The 18,079-nt window shown below is 39.5% G+C and overlaps 1 protein-coding gene across 3 annotated transcripts in view; it reads right to left on the bottom strand.

The window, feature by feature from the left end:
• pappaa (pregnancy-associated plasma protein A, pappalysin 1a) overlaps positions 1 to 16,331 on the bottom strand; it is a 115,793-nt gene extending 99,462 nt beyond the window's left edge. For 2 of the 3 annotated variants that reach the window (XM_082170498.1, XM_082170497.1), the window contains exons 1-7: positions 15,245 to 16,331; positions 12,451 to 12,743; positions 10,238 to 11,007; positions 6,282 to 6,427; positions 4,865 to 5,158; positions 3,423 to 3,615; positions 1,253 to 1,374 (exon numbers count right to left, since the gene is read on the bottom strand). In XM_082170498.1, coding sequence (XP_082026624.1) covers positions 1,253 to 1,374; positions 3,423 to 3,615; positions 4,865 to 5,158; positions 6,282 to 6,427; positions 10,238 to 11,007; positions 12,451 to 12,743; positions 15,245 to 15,632 — 2,206 coding nt within the window. In that variant the 5' untranslated portion in view covers positions 15,633 to 16,331. Of the gene's footprint in view, positions 1 to 1,252; positions 1,375 to 3,422; positions 3,616 to 4,864; positions 5,159 to 6,281; positions 6,428 to 10,237; positions 11,008 to 12,450; positions 12,744 to 15,244 lie in introns of those variants that run through there. The other variant, XM_082170499.1, reaches the window with a different exon arrangement.
• Between the last annotated feature and the right edge of the window lie 1,748 nt (positions 16,332 to 18,079).

An 18,079-nucleotide genomic window follows, 5' to 3' on the forward strand; every position in this document is an offset into this window, starting at 1 on the left:
GTATTTGAGTTGAGTTCTCTCAAAACAACAAACTTTAAGGGACTATAGAATTTGAAATGGGATGTAAAGTACACTACTGGTCAGAAGATTGGAATAATTAAGATATGTAGAGTCACTTATGCTCAACCAAGGTTGCATTCATTTGATCAAAAATACAGTACAAACAGTAATATGGCAAAATATCATTATAATATTAAGAAATGTTTTCTATTTTAATATAGTTTTGAAATTTAATTTATTCAACGCTGAATTTTCAGCAGCCATTACTCCAGTCTTCGGTGCCATATGATGATTTAGAAATCACTGTAACATTAGAAATGTCTTAACTGATCAATTCAATGCATCTTTGCTGAATAAAAACAGTTTTCAACATTGATAATAATCAGAAATGTTTCTTGAGCAGCAAATTATCATATTAGAATGATTTCTGAAGGATCATGTGACACTGAAGACTGGAGTAACGATGCTGAAAATTCAGCTTTGCATCACAGGAATAAATTACATTTTAAGATATATTAAAATATAAATAAGTTATTTTAAATTCTAATAATACTATTTCACAAAATCTTTCAAAAAAAAAAAAAATCAATTATTCCAAACTTTTGGCAAGTAGTGTAGATCTACAGGTTTGGATAGCCTATTACACCAGAAGAATATTAAATGAGAATCTTGCTCTTGGGATGCAAATTTGCCATGGCAACAGAAAACAAACATTTCCCTTGGGATGCTGCCGCCATGAACTCATGAGACTTTGGCAATCGCATGCTTTTGACCAGGAGAGCCGGCACACTTGTTTGACTCTGCTAAGCAAGTATCCCGTTGAGACATACGGACCTTTTTGTAATGAGTTTCAATGGGCCAGAGACATTGAGGTTTTCTTTTTTGGTTGCAGAGACAGTTGAGCATTACAAATTCTGGACCAGAAATTCACACAAGCGTCTGTCCAGGGACATGCACAGACCACAAATATTTTCTCAAGGCTTTTGCTTGAGTCTAAATCACACTTATCCGGAATGCAGACAGTAGACGAGTTAATCAACTCTATGACACATTCTCTATATCGGGATAGTTGAAAAAATGTGTAATATTCAGGCACTTTTGGCACTTGCATCTTAGACACAACACATGCAATAGCCTGTGATGCAGTCAGTATGTCGATTCTCTAAAGAAGCATTGACTGGTGCAGGACTAGCCAAAGGCAAGCAAGTGTGTTTAGAAGAAATGATGTGATGGTGGTGGTACATAAACTCACCCTCGGCTTCTCTGGGGCTCCAGTGGCCAGACGGGGAACAGGGGCGCGGGGACGAAGAATTGGAGGCGTACTGTAGAAGGACGTGACCCTCTGAACATTTATCACATACTGATCCCACTTCTCTAGGAAACCAACAGAGACAGACAAAATGCAACTTAGATACAGCAAATTCAAGTAGATGGCAAGTTAGATGGGAATCTTCAATATGGGGCAAAAACTGTTAAATAAGCATGTCAGAGTGGGAGAAATCATAAATATACCAAAAATAGTCCACTCAATATAATCAGCACTAATAGTTTAGTGTAGTCACTTGAAAGACCCCACAAAATCAAATTTCAAAAGTCAGAAAACTGCACTTAAAGTAATTTTATAGGGTCTTGAAAATATTTGTAAATATAGTTATTTAATCAAAACCATGTTTCTAGCACAAAAAATAAGGATCTCAATTAGAGTGAATTTGAACAGTTGCATTTACACTAACTTTGAAAACATAACACTGCAGCCTTTAACTAAATATAAAAAAAATTTTTTTTTAAATGTATCTCCTATTTCTAAATGTAGCTCAAGCAATAGAGCACTAGCAATGCCAAGGTCACATGTTCAGCTAAACAAGGGCTAAAATGTGAATCTTTAATGCAATGTAAGGCCCTGTTTACACCTAGTATTGAGATGTGTTTTGGTCCATCAGATCACAAGTGGACGACGCTAAATACAGGAGTTATACAACGTTTTGAGCTCGTCCACTTTCAACCACTTCCAGAGGTAGTCAAAAACTCATTAGACCGGATTGCTTTCGTAGTGTAAACCCTCATGTGGTTGAATGTGTTCAAACAGCTTTGAAGTGGGGAAGTGGGGAAGCGCACTAGCCAGATGGGATTTAAACGTTGTCGGCATTAAGACCCAGGTTTGGTTTGAATACGACAAACGTACCAAACGTGATCTTGCGGCTGTCAGAGCAGGAACGAAAGCCTCTGCTCTCCATGTGTTTTTCCGTTGTCTCCGATCGTGTTCATATGTAAAATGCACAAGCTTATTTTGTCCATTAGATTAAAAGATCTGAAAAAAAACCTTACATTCACCCGCCCATAGACCCTCCCCTCGAAGAAATCAGGACAGAAGTGGTTGAAAGTGGACAAAAGAGTCAGATTAAAACACCAGGTGTAAATGGGTATGTGTCTCCATCGTCTACTTGTGATCCGATCGACCCAAAACGCATCTTAATACTAGGTGTAACCAGGGCCTAAGTTGCTTTGGATAAAAGTGTCTTCCAAATGCATCACAGTTTCCAAAAGCAGGTTGTTACTGGAAAAACTACTGTACACTGTTTTTGGAAAAGGTTAAGCTACTCTCACACTACTTAAAAATGTTACACCCCAAGACTGCTCTGGTGTGAGAATTCGCTTATCAGCCTCAATGACTCATTAAGCACTTTTAGTCAGAGGGCAATGACAAATCTGGTTGCTGCTTAAGCAGTCAGACTGTGGTGTTAGAATGTTTTATGGATATACAGTAAACAATGTCACATGGTCCAAGTGGAGAGTTCCAGATCGACATGTCTGGACATGCTCCTCTGAGGGGATTCCCATGCCGCTTGCCTTAGTGAATTCCACCTGTCTCTCACATAATGGTCCCTCGTGGACCGTCTGCAGGCCCACAAATATATATTTCTGACTGCGTTCAGCTCTAAGGAAACTGATGCAAAATAACAAAGAGACTCAACCCAACAAAGTTCCACAGATCTGAGTCATGAAATGTGGATATCCAGTGCCAACAAGAAGATTTTGGAAGGCAATGTGAACAATTCCACTGTATCTATGACACAGCCAGTTAAACGCAGTTTAGAAATAGCGCTATTAATTGATAGCATGTGTTAGCTATTTGGCAGACGCTGAGAATTCTCGGTTGTTTTGCACTTCCTGCAATCTATCCTCTCACTGTACTCAAAAACTATTACTAAGTGTCTCAGACTTCTCCTCTTTCAATATTTACTAAACAGAACATGCTTAGACATGTCTCCTCTCTGCCTACGTCCACATTTATATTCCACGTCTTTTCCTATATCAGATTGCATCTTCCCAGAGAGCACAACAAATGCTGATATATATTTTGCTACATGTATTCTTAAAATAGTCTCTTGGATATGTGCTATGCCATTGCAACCTGAGTTCACCTGTCATAGAAGTGGCCAGAGATGGGCGGAAACCACTCTAAAGTAATGAAGTTTTGTTCCTGTTCTACCACTTGGGGTGCCATGGGGACTGGAGGGGGTCGGTAATCGGGTTGCCAGGTTTGGTAGATGAGGTCCAGATAGCAGTGCATGCGAGCCACCTGGTTAAGTGTAAAGGAATCAGTGCAGTCGTCATCTGGGGAAAAAATTTGTAAGTTCAGATATTATTTAAAGTTTCTGATAGCACATGGCACATGAAAAGGCATTCCTGTCGAGAAGATCAAAGAACAACGTTGTATAAATCAATACTTTGACTTTTTCACAGTTGGCAATTTGAACTGACATAAGAAACAGTAACTTTTAGCAATGTGGCAAACTTGAGTAAAATAGTTCATTCAAATGTCCCAGAGTCCCATCATTTAAAATATTACAAAAATATTAATTACATTTGAAAAACTATTATAATCAAAATAAAGAGTGAAATAAACAAATATATACTGTGCAAAAAATACTATACATTTTTACACAGACCCTCAGTTAGTCAGTGAAGAGACTGCTTGAGATGAAATATGAGATGTAATATGTTAAGAAAAATCAAAGGCAAATATGAATACTTTTTATGTCTTTTACAAACAAATCTTTAATTATGCACAAAGCATGAAATTATTATTTAACAGTATGTATTTAGTAAACGGAACATAAAATGCTAGCTATGATATTAGCATTAGTAAGACCATTTTTTGGAATTTAGTCCAAAAATTACAGCTACAGAAGTGACAGCCCTCATGTGATATCCTCCTGAGCATCACCAGTATGGTACTTCAGTGGCTTACGTCTTGTCTTATAAAGACTTATAAAGCATAAGATTTTGTTAAAGTTTCCAGGAGAGGTCGTCACATTACTGGGGTGCCTCAAGGTTCAGTGCTTGGTCCCCTCCTTTTCTCGACATACACAAGCTCACTGAGCATAAAGACACATGGCTCCTTGCACTGATATGCAAATGATACACAGTTCACCTGCTATTCCAACCTGACAGCCCTACCCTCTCAGCTTTTATCTGTGCTTGACTTTTTTTAGGCAAAATGTTAGACTGATTATTCCAAAAAAAAGGATAAAAGCCCTATTTTTAGTGACCAAATGCTAATTTCAAAATGTATGGATGCTTTGTAGTGTCCTTTTATTGTGCACATCCCAGAAATCCCATTTAGTAGTTTTGGAAATGTCTACCAATGCTTTAAGCTTTCAGTGCTCTTCAAGCAGACTACAAGCATGAGGTGAGAGAGGGGTGAAGTCTCTGACCAATAAGAAGTCACACTGTTGTGGTGAATAAGAACAAGTCAATGTATTAATTATAGCAGTATTTCTATCTGTTTACTATTTGGCTTTGTGATTTACTTAGTAAAAGGCAGATTGAGAAAGGGGAATTTCCATGTATTTGTTCTTACCTGCGTAACTCATGTAATTATTAAAGGGCGTGTGAACAAAGTTGCGGTTGCCACACGTTTCGTTGCCAGGGTCAGGGTCCCTGCAGTGCTTGTATTTGGGTGTGGGGTTCGTGTCGGCACACAGATCTCCGGTTTCCAGCGAGGGCTCCGTCTCTAAACACGCATCGTTGCAGGACTCGATCTCTGAGATGCCTCTGAACACATGGTACAGTCCCAGACTGTGACCGATCTCATGGATCATGGTATGAGTGTGGCCAAATGTACCATAGAAAGACGGATTCAGAACTATACCGCCTATGAAAAGAGAAGAAACACAGTATAAACCCTGATGTGCTTGTACTTAAATAATCATGCTTGTCTCTTGTAACAGTAGTTTATACTATGTGATTTGAAATACACATGTATTTAAGTCAAACAAACTTAAATTTGGTTGTATGTCATGTAAATGACATCCTTTGAAATGTTAGACCCTTGCACTTGCATTGCGATCTACTGTACAACAGGTTATCCTTCAACTAGTCTTTTTGAGCAGATTTTGTTTTTGTAGAAAACTGAAGTGATATAGATTGAATCTGAATTAGTGGAATGAAGGCTGCATTTACACTGTCAATCAAATCCAATTTTTTTCACTGGTATCTGGTACAGATCAGCTCTTGATGGAAGATCTGATATTTTGAAATCCGATTTGAGTCTCACATTCAACTCATCTGTTCAATCAATCTGCTCAAAAGCATTGTGAGCTAAGTTGATCGAAGAGACCATTTGTGCCTCTACGATCTGCCATTCTACGATCTACTTAGGCTTACAATGCTTTTGAGATGCGCAGCCCTGATCATTGTTTATTTCAAAAGTAAGATGTTTTCTCATCTTCCTTTGCAATCATATTCAGTGTTCTGATCTTTGGTTTACCACTTAAAATATTTTAAAAGCATCAACATGCAATGAAACATCATGTTTGGTCGTGTTCATATTCAATATTTGTAAGAAGTAATTAGAGTGCTATGTAAGTAATTGTAATCAGGGAGGACAAAAAGAGACAATTGGTTGCAATGGTTCTATGATCAAAGTACGCTTACAATGCTTTTGGGAAACTCCTGAACTGTGCACTTTCTTGCAGTGCATATGTAGCCGAAATGTACTCGAATTTTGATCATATTCTTTTGCATGCTCTTCATAGCTATCATTGTTTACTCGACTTCCGTTGTTTACTTCCGTTAATCATTTACTCAAGGCCTCTATACAAAATGTAATAATTTATGACGAGCAAACAGAGATCTTGGGAGTAGGAACCACTGAAATGGTATAGGTATAGGAATAGGAATAGATTGTGACAGTGATATTTTCAGCATTAAATGACTGCAGGAACGCAATTCAAACTCTTGACTTGGACTATGCTAATGTAGTAATTTCTCAGTACCTAGATGTGTCAGTGCCTCCTTGTCCCATGGCCAGGTAGCAACTCCAGCCAGGTCTTCATCTGAGGAATTGGCGAAGAAGATATTGAGGTGCGTTGAACCGTCCAGCTTGAGGATCTCTTTTAGCTCCTTCACATCCAGATAGGCCCTGGAGCCAGAGATAATTTATTTGGTTGATGCATCCAATGCATATTTGGCACTCATTATGACACACCCATAAATCTACATTTCCCTCACTGCAAAGTGGCTGAAAAAAAAGCAAATCTTGGCCCTTGACTAAAAAAGTTTCACTAATGAAATTATCACTAATTATCATTACATTTCAAATTCTTTATCTGCAATAGCAATCAGCACAAAGTTTTGTGCTTTCATTAGCACTCTCTCTACTATGCCTGTGGAGAAGTTGTATAGCAACTCTCAACATCGCTTTCAAGAATCCATTTAACCTTGTTCTCTGCTTCCCTTGTCTGGTCCGCATTAACGTTTTAGCAGCAAGCTAGCAGACCAAACCAGGCGTGCGCATGTAAGTGTCTTTCCAGTGACAGGTGCTTTTATGAGTGTGTAGCTCCTTTAACTTAACATGCTAAGAGCTCGTTTTACACAAGAGCACTCCATTAGGGCTAAACCATTAAGGTTATGTTATGTTTATGGGCTTCATTGGCACTTAGAGTTCACACGACTGTAAAGCACCTGATGAAGGACCTCCCTGAGATGACCCATGTGACAGCTCAGAAAACCCCATTCATCAATTAACCCAACACACACAATAGCCAAGGGGAAAGCATGGACGTCGAGACAGAGCCAAATGATAACGTAGTATCACCTTTCACCTATGACTAGTCTTTGGACCAAAGTCATGACAGACATTTTTCTTATTGCACATCTACAACGTGATCCAAACCCAGGGATGAATTACTGCGTACAGCATGTGCACATGGTGAGGATCCACACAAGTGTTTAACTTTAGCTCAGGGTTAACCACAATTGTGTCCAAGGTATATGCCGTCGGATCCGATCAGTGAGCTTGTGAGGCTAAAAACACAAATCTCTCTCTCTCTCTATAGACAGGCTGTTTGCTTGCAATAACAATCTGGCACTGTATACATTCTTCAAAAAGCATGGAGAAATAACTTAAAACACATGCCTAAAACATGTTAGACAACTTAAGCAGATATCATTCACATTTTTCAGAGACTCCAACCCGATGTCTCCTGTTAGCTAGATTTCCAAACAAGAAAAGTGGTAACAGGCTTCGGGTCTACAAAAATAAACCTCCGACCACACAGCCATTGTTGTGCCACGCATGTAGCGCAGTGTTCTTCCAGAATTCCACAATTAAGACGGAATGTTGACGAATGTTCGCAGCGCAGCCATCAGTCTGTCTCCCTAGACATCCCATAATCAAAACAAAATAAACAACCACTTGGGGTGCTTATCTGAAAATTCTTCTTCTGCTTCTTCTCACTCTAATCTTTCTAAACCATCTTTCATCCATCAGTTGCAATATTTCCATTGAATGCTCAGGATTGGCCAACTGCTGATTTCTGTTACTGGATTGGATATCCAGTGATAAACAGTCTCTTGATGATTGCGATGGGATAATATTTGGGAAAAACCACCTGCGTGTTTTTTTTTTTTTGTGACTGATGTCACCTCATAGCCCGCACACAGAGTCATTTAAAGAGCTCCAGGAATACCATTGGATGCGATTCTGCGGCCTGGAAAGCCTTCAAAACGGCTAATAGAAAACATTGCTTTCTCTTGAACGAGAAGCTCAATTAAGGCGTGACGAAATTCAAGGACAGTACTGGAATATTTGGATGAATCATACAGATCAAAACAAAGATGTAATAGGTAGTTTTCACTTATCAATTCATTCACTATTTTCTCACAACATGGAATGTTTAAACGTTTCCCATGAAGCTGCGTGCACTTCTGTAAACAATCGTTTATGACTACAATTGGAAAACAAAATAGTTGCTGGGAGACCATTCTAAACAAGAAATAAGCTTCCTTGAAATTGTGGTTTCTACTTTGTAGTCCACCCAACTAAAATAAAAAAGGCACCAAAAAACTACTTCTAAAGCCAATAAATCCTCTTTAAAACAAATCTCATAGCTTTGGATTGCTACATGTGTCCTTGGGCTATACCTGTTTTTTGAAACAAATGAACACTGCAACAATTCACATAGAGCAAAAGTTAAACCAGACCATCTACATTCTGGTGGAATTGTGAACATCTTGTGCTTTCTATCCAGTGGCCTCAGGTACTCAGACTTAGAAATCCAATTTCCTTGGATCATTTTTTGTTTTCTTCTTTTGGCGAAAATAGTGGTGTTTAAAGCTTGGAGAAAATCATCATACAACAGACCAGACAAAATCCTTGATAAAAACATTTTTCTTGAAGTGCTCATGGAGGACTCATTAGTAAATTAAGAGTTGTGAGAGACAGTAATAAACCGCAATTGCCTTTGCAGATTACTTAGACCAGTGCTTCCCATACCTGTCCTGGCCCCCACCACTGCACATTTTAGATGTCTCCCTCATCTAACATACCTGATTCAACTCATAGAGACTTCAACATTGTACTGGGGGTGATCAATGAAAAAAACGTGGAAAAAGAGATTTTTGAAAAACACTGGCTGTCATTTTCGAGTAATCCTGAAGACATTTATTAGCAGGTTCAGGTGTGTTTGATTAGGGTTGGAGCCAAACTCTGCAGGGTGGCAGGGTGGGCTACCCTTGACCTAGACAGGCATGGACACTATTCATACATGCTCTTCAGCTTCTCCCTTTCAATACACTTTTAATGCTACTGAAGTGTGGAGATTGATCTGGAGATTTGAAAGAAATGTTTAGCTTCATCATACCAAGAGGAAGCAGTGGTATGAATCTGAACTCCCACATTTTGCTCTTTTCCAGGGTCGTCCATTCCTGCTCATGGAGGACCACCATCCAGCAGAGCTTAACTCTAGCCCAATTAAATACAGCTGAACCAGTTTATCATGGTCTTCAGGATCTCTAGAATCTTCCAGGCAGGTGTGTTGGACCTGAAATCTGCAGGAAAGTGGCCCTCCTGGAACTGGACTGCACACTAAGGGGCTGTTTACACAACACCGTTTTCAACTAAAAACGTAAAACTTTTTATGTGTTTTGGCCGTTCCTTTACACAACAACAGCATTTTGGTGCCTGAAAACGCACATTTTTTAAAATGGGTTTCAAAGTGCACGTTTTTGAAAACGGTCTCCGTGTAAACAACAAAAACGTGAATCTCTGAAAACGATGATGTCATGCACATGCATATTACGTGTTTAGTCAATAGTGTTTCATCGTCTAATGGCCTGGCAGCAGAATACAGCGTTTTTAGTCGTTTTCACGGATACCTGTGAATGGGCATTGTTTTGACAATGGTGTCGTTTGTACGTGGAAAACTCAAAGGAAAAACTTCTAACCTAAAATAAACTGCCAATTTTTCAGAATTGTTAATGGGAATACACTGAAGATAAAAAAGAAGACCTGAAATGGGCAAATTCACCATTTTAGTGAAGCCAAGCCGCTAGGAAAGTTGCACTTATGCCTGGACTTGAAGTGAAGCTTGTGTAGGACCCCACCGCTACCTGTACCTGTACCTTAACCTAAGTTAAGTTGCTTTAATTTGTATAGTAGAAGCAGAAGCAGAAATTCATGATGCAAATGTTTATAATACATCAATGCCTAATTATCCACGTTTAGCATTTAACTGAAGCAGAAAACTCACACAAACACAGGGAGCAAACCGCACAGGAATGACTTGAAATCAAATAAAAGCCTTTAAAATAAATGTAAAATAAAAGCCCTTTATCTGCCCTCTTCTTCACTCACCCCAACCAACTATGAAATGTCTTTGTGACTTTGTGGCAATATCTGAAATATTTATGCAGCTTACTAAACAAGTTGGCGTCATAAATCACAGCTTACCTTAAATGAGAAGCTGGATTGAAGCAGGTCTTGGTCACATTGGTGATGCTAGGGTTACAGCAATCTCCATTATCGTAACCATAGTTCTCACAGTTGCACTCTGGGTCACAGATGCCATTTCCTTGTTTATGTTCAGGGCATCGCGTCCTGGGCTTGCAGTAACCAGCATCAAAGCCCGTCAGGGTGTGGTTGCATTCAGGGTCACAATCCTCATCGCCCACCTTGCTGATGTCACAGTTGGCGAGCACCAGACGGTTATACAAAGAGGAATTGCTGACGTTGTGCACAGTCAACTCCCAGCTGATGTTGTACATGCTAAAGGCTTCATTCAGATGCTGATGCTGCAGGTGAATCTGTTGATCTGTGACTGTGGGTTTACGCTGAAAGTCGTCAAACACGTTCACAACACGGTATCGTACTGTTTTGGGGCGACGGAAGCTCCAGAAATGATTGTAGTTGCGCACCACTTCTGTGTTATCGCACACCGTCTGTCCGCAGGCTGGAGGCTCCAGGGTGGTGTCCAAAGACCACAACCCAGCACGAGAACCCTCATCGGGTATCGGGAAACTGCCGTCCTTCACTGCCAGCCATTTGCGCGCTGGGTGTTCAAAGGTCTCGCGGATCACCAGGTCAACCAGGTCCTCAGGGTCCTCTTGTCCCTGCATGTCCCTCATGATTTGCCTCTGAGAGAGAGCCTGTCGCCACAAACCGACACGTTCCACAGAGCCTCTGTAGTTATGATTCAAGGCATTTCCACCCACCATCAGCACCTTGAGTTTTAGATCAGAACACTTCGTTACATTTATCTGTGAACTTGTATTTGCATACAGTACGTGCATTATGTAAGATCTGGCAAGGTGAAGAGTGTAACTTTTTTCTGATAAACTCCAGTGTTAAATGTGGAGAGCTCTGTAAGTCAGCCCTTGGTTGGTTGATTTGTGTATATTGTGGTGCTATCAGTAAAATTAGCTGGAATGACATCAATTCAGCAACAACGGCTCATTGGAAAAAGGTGATTCTGCCTACATTTTTGCAAAACTCTGATTTCATTGAATTGCAAGTTCTGTCATCTTATACTCACTCTCAAGTTGTTCCAAACCTGTATGAATTTCTTTCTGCTGAACACCGAAAGAAGATATTTGAAGAATGTTGGTAACCAAACAGTTGATGGATCCCATTGACTTCCATAGTATGGAAAAAAATATTATATGGAAGTCAATGGTGCTCATCAACTGTTTGGTTCAAGAACTTCATACCGTCCAGGTTGAGGGTGAGTAAATGATGACAGAATTTTCATTTTTTTGGATGAACTTTCCCTTTAACACTATCGGTTAGGTTTAGGGTGCACTGCAAAAAATGCTTTTCTTACTTAGTATTTTTGTCTGGTTTCCAGTCCAAATATCTAACAATTCTTAAATCAAGATGCATTTACTAGATAAGTAAAATTAGATAAGATATTATGTCTTGTTTTCCGGGAGAATCAAGCAAAATTAAGTGAGTTTTTACTTAAATCAAGCAAAATTATGTGTCCATGGGGTAAGAAAAATAATCTTAATATTCAAACAGAAACAAGATTATTTTTCTTACCCCATGGACACATAATTTTGCTTGTTTTAAGCAAAAACTCACTTAATTTGGATGTATTTCCCCAGAAAACAAGACATAATATCTTATGGAATTTTACTACTTTAGTAAATGCATCTTGATTTAAGATTTTTTTTTTTTATATATATATTTGGACTGGAAACAAGACAAAAATACAAAGTAAGAAATGCATTTCTTGCAGTGTAGGTGGAACATTATTTTCAAACACAATAGAGTATTCACTTTTTTTGCTCTACTCATCGGACGTCTCATTTCCAAACAGCCAACTGAATAAAATTGAAAGCACATGTAGTGCAACTTACTAGACACATTGGAAATGTCACGAAATGTGCAAGAAGCAAAGTTACATTTTGCAGAAATGTTGCCACAGACACATTTTTTCCAATGAGCCTGGTTGGAAACCTATTTTTGGAAAATATTTATATTTCTGCAGTTCTGTTTGGTTCACCTAGAGAAACAGAAATTACACACTTCACCATTAACTAACTAATAACAAACATGTATATTTAAAAAAAAAATATATATAATAATAATTGGTTGTGTATAATATCTCTTCAAGATATTGTGCAAAAAGTTAAATTCTGAAAGGCTTAAATAATTAAACTTACCTTACACTTTTTAGTAAGGGGGCTGAAGACATCACCTGACTGTTCCCTGCTAACAGCAGTCTGAGCACCATTGACATATAACTTCATATAGAGGCCATTGTAAGTCACAGCCACATGTGCCCAGCGGCTGGGCAAGTAGCGGGCATTCGAATGAATGGAGGTAACTTTGTGTGCTCGATCCGTCTTAAGGGAGAAGAAGAAACGCGGGTCACGGTTTCCTTGCTCACTCACAGCTTTAATTCCCAACAGCCATCCACGATCACTGGAGGCATAGAAGCATTTGTCGAAGAGACCTGTGGTTGAGAATGTACAAGAACAAATGCATCAGGAGGGAAATACAATTGCAACAAGTCAGGAAACAATAATGCAAAATTTGCTTTGACAGGAAACAACAGAGTAGCCGAGGAAGGGATGGGATCAGGACATGAACCTGCATAAAGGCGCCACTGAACAATGCACTCAAAAACAAGAATTAGTAGCGTGTGCAATTTAGGCTGTTGCTGTTTTTGGGCCAGTCCAAGATCAAAAGAATACTTTGCACACTTACATATTATCCTGGGTTAGGGATTTTGGGGGTTAAATGCATTACACAAGTTTATACAACAACAGTACAGTATGTTGTCTTTGTCAAGCCATGTTTTGACCATCTTGAAGCATGTCCTTCCTTCGATGTCCCCTAACCGGTCAAGCTTGCAATGTATCTCAGATCTGATCTGCTGTGCAAGTCAATTTTGTATCTCATCATTATGGAAGATCAGTGCCAGCTAAGCACTTTTTTCTTGCTCTCACACCAATCTAACGTGTTGAACCGTTGGAGACATTCGGTTTTGTTCAAATTAAGACAATCTGGTTTTTCCTGTACGGTTTCCATCTCAACAATCTAAACAAGCTAGATCTTCTGTCCAATCTGCTGTCTGGTGATGTCCGTCTCAGGTTCTTCTTCAACTGCCAAGTCATGACTGTAAATAATGTTCATGGTCTATAGAGCACTCAGCCAAATCTACCATCCGTCCTGCAGACACAAACGCAGCGCTGTTCGGGGTGCTGAACTTACTGGCGTTAGGACATTTATAAGCGTTTTGTGGAGCTGAATTTAGCTTTATGTTTCCTATGTCAAATGCTGTCAAATACTCAAATGCTCCTATTCAGCAGCCTCTTTCCACACACTCTTCAATCTTCTGCATTATAGATTGAAAACATGACTCAAAAAAACAAAACAAGACAATAACAACATTAAGTCTTGACATTAAGACTAACGCTGCGTAAAAACAACAACATGAACAATGATTGCTGAAAATAAGCACTGGCCTCCCTCAAAACAAGTGCCTTATGTCTTCATTCTCAGAGGCATGAATTAGATTTAAAAGATTAAGCATGACTACATAAGCCAGAGTCCACTTCAATCACTTCTTTTTGTTTTGTTTGTTTGTTTGTTTGTTTGTGTTTTGTTCTTTTTAATATCCTAACACAACAGATATTCACTGACAAAGGCTCTTCAAATACCTTGACATTTTTTTTTATATTTTAAAGGAATTTATTAGGAAGCAGCCGTCCCTGTCTATGGGGGCGAGCCAGTCTATAGCCTATAGAGTTCAATGCATACTGTACATCACAGCCAAAAATAAATATATATGAGTCAAAACATCATAATGCATGGATTTATGATATCCATATTTAATTCCATCCACAAAAAACAAACAAAAAACAAAACAAAAAAAAACAACAACATTCATTAGGGTGAGTCAATTATGACAGAATTTTCATTTTTGGGTGAATTAACCCTTTAATAGGCTGATTTTGACGATCCATGTGATATGTCATAACACATCATTTGTAAATCCTTGTTTACATAAATGGAAAAATCACAAATATTGAATGTGATGTCAGACTTTTGTATTACATTTTGATTATGTCATAGTACAGCATCATCATCATGCATGTATTTATGGATCGGATACATGCGTGTTTGAGGGAGATACTGTGCTGGTCAGGCATTCAGTCCAATGCAAACCCACTGCAAGCCTGAAACAGATGATGTCATCCCATCTCAGTGTGGTGGGTTACTGGGGAGGGGGGGTGCATTGACATCAGAAGCCCCGCGTAAATCAGTGATGCCCACTGCCGGATCACTAGTGGATTCTCACTCTGGTCTTTTCTAGTCGTGCGTGACAGCGTTGGAAAAAACTCACGTCTAGCAGCCAGCATTTTTTCTGCTCATGACTTTCAGAAAAAGACTAGTTTTGTGTCTTTTACGCTCTCTGTCGGCAGAAAGCGGAATCGAAAGCAATGTTGTAATGCTTACTCACTGAAAAACCAGCGTCAACGTACAGAACAGTTGTGTTTGCAAACTCAGAATTGCGCTTTCTGAAGTCTGCGGCTACTGGATGAGAACGTAAATGCAATGCGATTTGGTAATCTGTGTAACCGACATCTGCACGCTGAGAACAGCTTCACTTTTCTCATGTGTTTCCCCCCGAGCTGAATGGAGGTGGGGGGGATTTGGGGTCTTTCAGGGATTCGGGGTTGTGCGCGTAAACCCGGTGCCTCTTCAAACGCGCAAAGACTCTCGCGCTCAGATCTGAAACAGCAAACCTAAGCTACAAAATGTTCCTGTCTCGTTAGCTAATATTAGAAATTAGTTAAATGGAGTCTCTGCGTTGACGTGATTACTGGAACTGATTGATTTATCTGGAAGTTAATACTGTCAAAGTCACCCGGTCAAGCGCCATCATTCACATGCATTACTCTTCCACCAGCATTCAAACTCACGTAAAATGCATAAATCTGTTCCTACCAGCTATAACGGTAGGGGAACGCTGCCCACCCTCCGCTTTGACCCACATCTGGAGGGTGAAATTGCCCTTTGGTATCTCCACGCCGGGCTTGAGTCTCAGCTGGTCCCCTCTGCCCGTGAAATACACGGCTTTCCCCCGAGAGGAGCTCGCATCCTCCGCTGGAGAGGAGCGGCCGCGCTGGCGGGGGAGCCGGCGGTCCACTGCCGGCAAAGAGCGCTTGCCCCGGGGCAGCCGTGTGGCACAAGCCCCCGGGAAGACCGCTTTGGCTTCTCTGATCTTCACCAGCTCGCGTTTGGATCGGATCTTTCTCAGGACCGTCCCGCAGTCTGACCCCACACACAGGACGAGCAGGATGGCGAGACACTGGAGAAAAGTCCAAACTTTCATTTTATTAAAAACTAGAGAGATGATAATGATGAGGAGGATGGCCAGAGAATTGCGCACGGACGCACTCTTCCTCTCCAAAGTCCTTCCACTTGTTATTGTTGTTTTCTTTTCTTTTCCTCTTCTTTCACAATCTTTTGTCAAAGACGAATGTTCCAGTTACACAAATCCATGAAGCTCTACGAGCTGGAGTTGTTCTTGTTACTCCTTCTGCAGGCACAAGTGAGTCTTCTTTTTAGTTCTTTGATTCGATCAGTAATCAATGAATAAGGAGCTTCATTCACACTCTGTGCACTTCTGTCTTTCTCTACTCGCAAAACAATGTTTAAGAACAATTCGTGAGCGCAGAACACGTCCAAACATGACGGGCTGTCATATGTGAGGATGGAGCACATTCAGATGTTGTTTGTGCTGAAGTTGAAGTTGAAGTCAATGAGAGGGTCTGCAGGAGGTCCGGAGGTGTCCAGAGCATCGCGGATCTCTGCTCATGTATGCTGTGAGCTCTGGTGGGGATCCTTCAGTCTTTTAAGAGTGAGACTGTGATGGAAGCAGACCAGCCCATGTTTCGGTCCTACATGAGTTTCTCTCCTTGCGATCCTCCTCTCGTGATGTGCTGAAGTCACAGGTAAAGCACTGACGGCAGGAGCATTTACACACATGCTCCTCCAAGAGTGTTGAATAGTGTTTCCAGAGTTGGGAAGGGGGGTGTGTGTGTGTGTGTGTGTGTGTGTGTGTGTGTGTGTGTGTGTGTGTGTGTGTGTGTGTCCCTCTAGCGGCTACAATTCAAACAATTTCATTCATTTGAAAGTTTTAGCAGTACAAGAGAGTCGCACTGGATCACTTGTACAGTAGCCCTGTAAAAAAAAAAAATACAAAAATAACTGATATAAACTTATTTGGTCTAATATGGTCAGGCTGAATAAGTCATAATATTTCTGAATTTAATAAAGCCTGTCACCACGTAAAGTAATTTGTTTTTAGTGTGTGTGACAACGTTATTATACCTGGAATCAAAATGAACCAAAATGCACTACATAAATTAGAAATATAATTTATGGTAATACATTACAATTTGGTTCCATCTGTTAACATTAGATAACTAGCTACATTAGTAACTATATATATATATATATATATATATATATATATATATATATTTTTTTTTTTTTTAAATAGCATTAACCAAGATTATTAAACAAAGTAACAAATGTTTTGTTCATTGATAGTTAATTCTTTACAATAATGGGACCTTATTGTAAAGTGTTAATTAAAAATTAAGACACAGAGGCAGGCTAGTGGAAACATTTGCTTTAATAGATTTTTATACAGAAAATGATTTGCATTATAAAATTAGGTTCATTTTTATAATTACAATAAAATAATAACAAGCTAACTCCTTAAGCACATGTACTTGATTATAATATCTCAGTATATAGGGTAACACTTTATTTTACAGTGTCCTTGTTACAGTTACATGTACTTACCATGCATAATTGCATGCAACTAACCCTTAATCAAACCCTAATCTTAAACGGACAGTCAATGCATGTTGTTAATGTGCTACACTAACAATGACACCTTAAAATATAGTGTAACCCTCAGTAGTACATTATCATGTGAATGCATTGTAACGTGTGACTGGACTTAATTTACGGTGCGAGAGAAAACTTCACGTTTGCACGCACCCCTCTAAAAGAGGAACAAATATGACGGTGAGAAAGGGATGGAGAAGGACAAAGACTAGGAATTTGCGCTATTCTGCATAAACTGTTGGCGAGTTGATTTCCTCAGTTCTTTGAGGTGGTCCACCTTTGTATGGCAGACCATCTGTGTGGAGCGTGGAGACAGAGCTGGTGAGGAATGCCACAAGAGCTTTTGTTCTCTGTTTGTTTGGTGTAAACGAACACGCAGACAGCAGAAAATTGCTACCTACCATTAAACAGGGCCAAACCAATGTTAAATATTTGTCTCAGTTTTGTCACATTGCAGTGGTGAGACCACTTCTTTCTTTCTTTTTTTTTCTTTGTCCAGACCGAACAGAAGAATGGCATGGGTCTCAGCGGTCAGTTCACCCCGGCTGATCTTCAGAGCAAGCCTTCAGCTCCACTAAATTCCATGTCGCAAAGTATGGGGTAAAACTCCATAATTCACAAAAAAAAAAAAAAAAAAAATGCTGGGTCGTTTTAACCCAAATGTGGGTCAAATGTGGACAAACCCAACCATTGGGTTAAAATTTTAATTTAAAAATAACCAAAAAAACAAAACAAAAAACATTAATTAATTAAATTAATTAAATTAGACCCAATGGCTGGGTTTGTCCATATTTGACCCAAACATTTTTTAGAGTGTTGCTTTCAATGAAAACCTGGATTGTTGGACTAAAGAAAGGTTAACAGATAAATCAAAAATGTCATTAAACTTTCAACACACTGCAAACAAATAATAATAAT

This window comes from Leuciscus leuciscus, assembly GCF_965113295.1.
Source record: "Leuciscus leuciscus genome assembly, chromosome: 5".
NCBI lineage: Eukaryota > Metazoa > Chordata > Actinopteri > Cypriniformes > Leuciscidae > Leuciscus > Leuciscus leuciscus.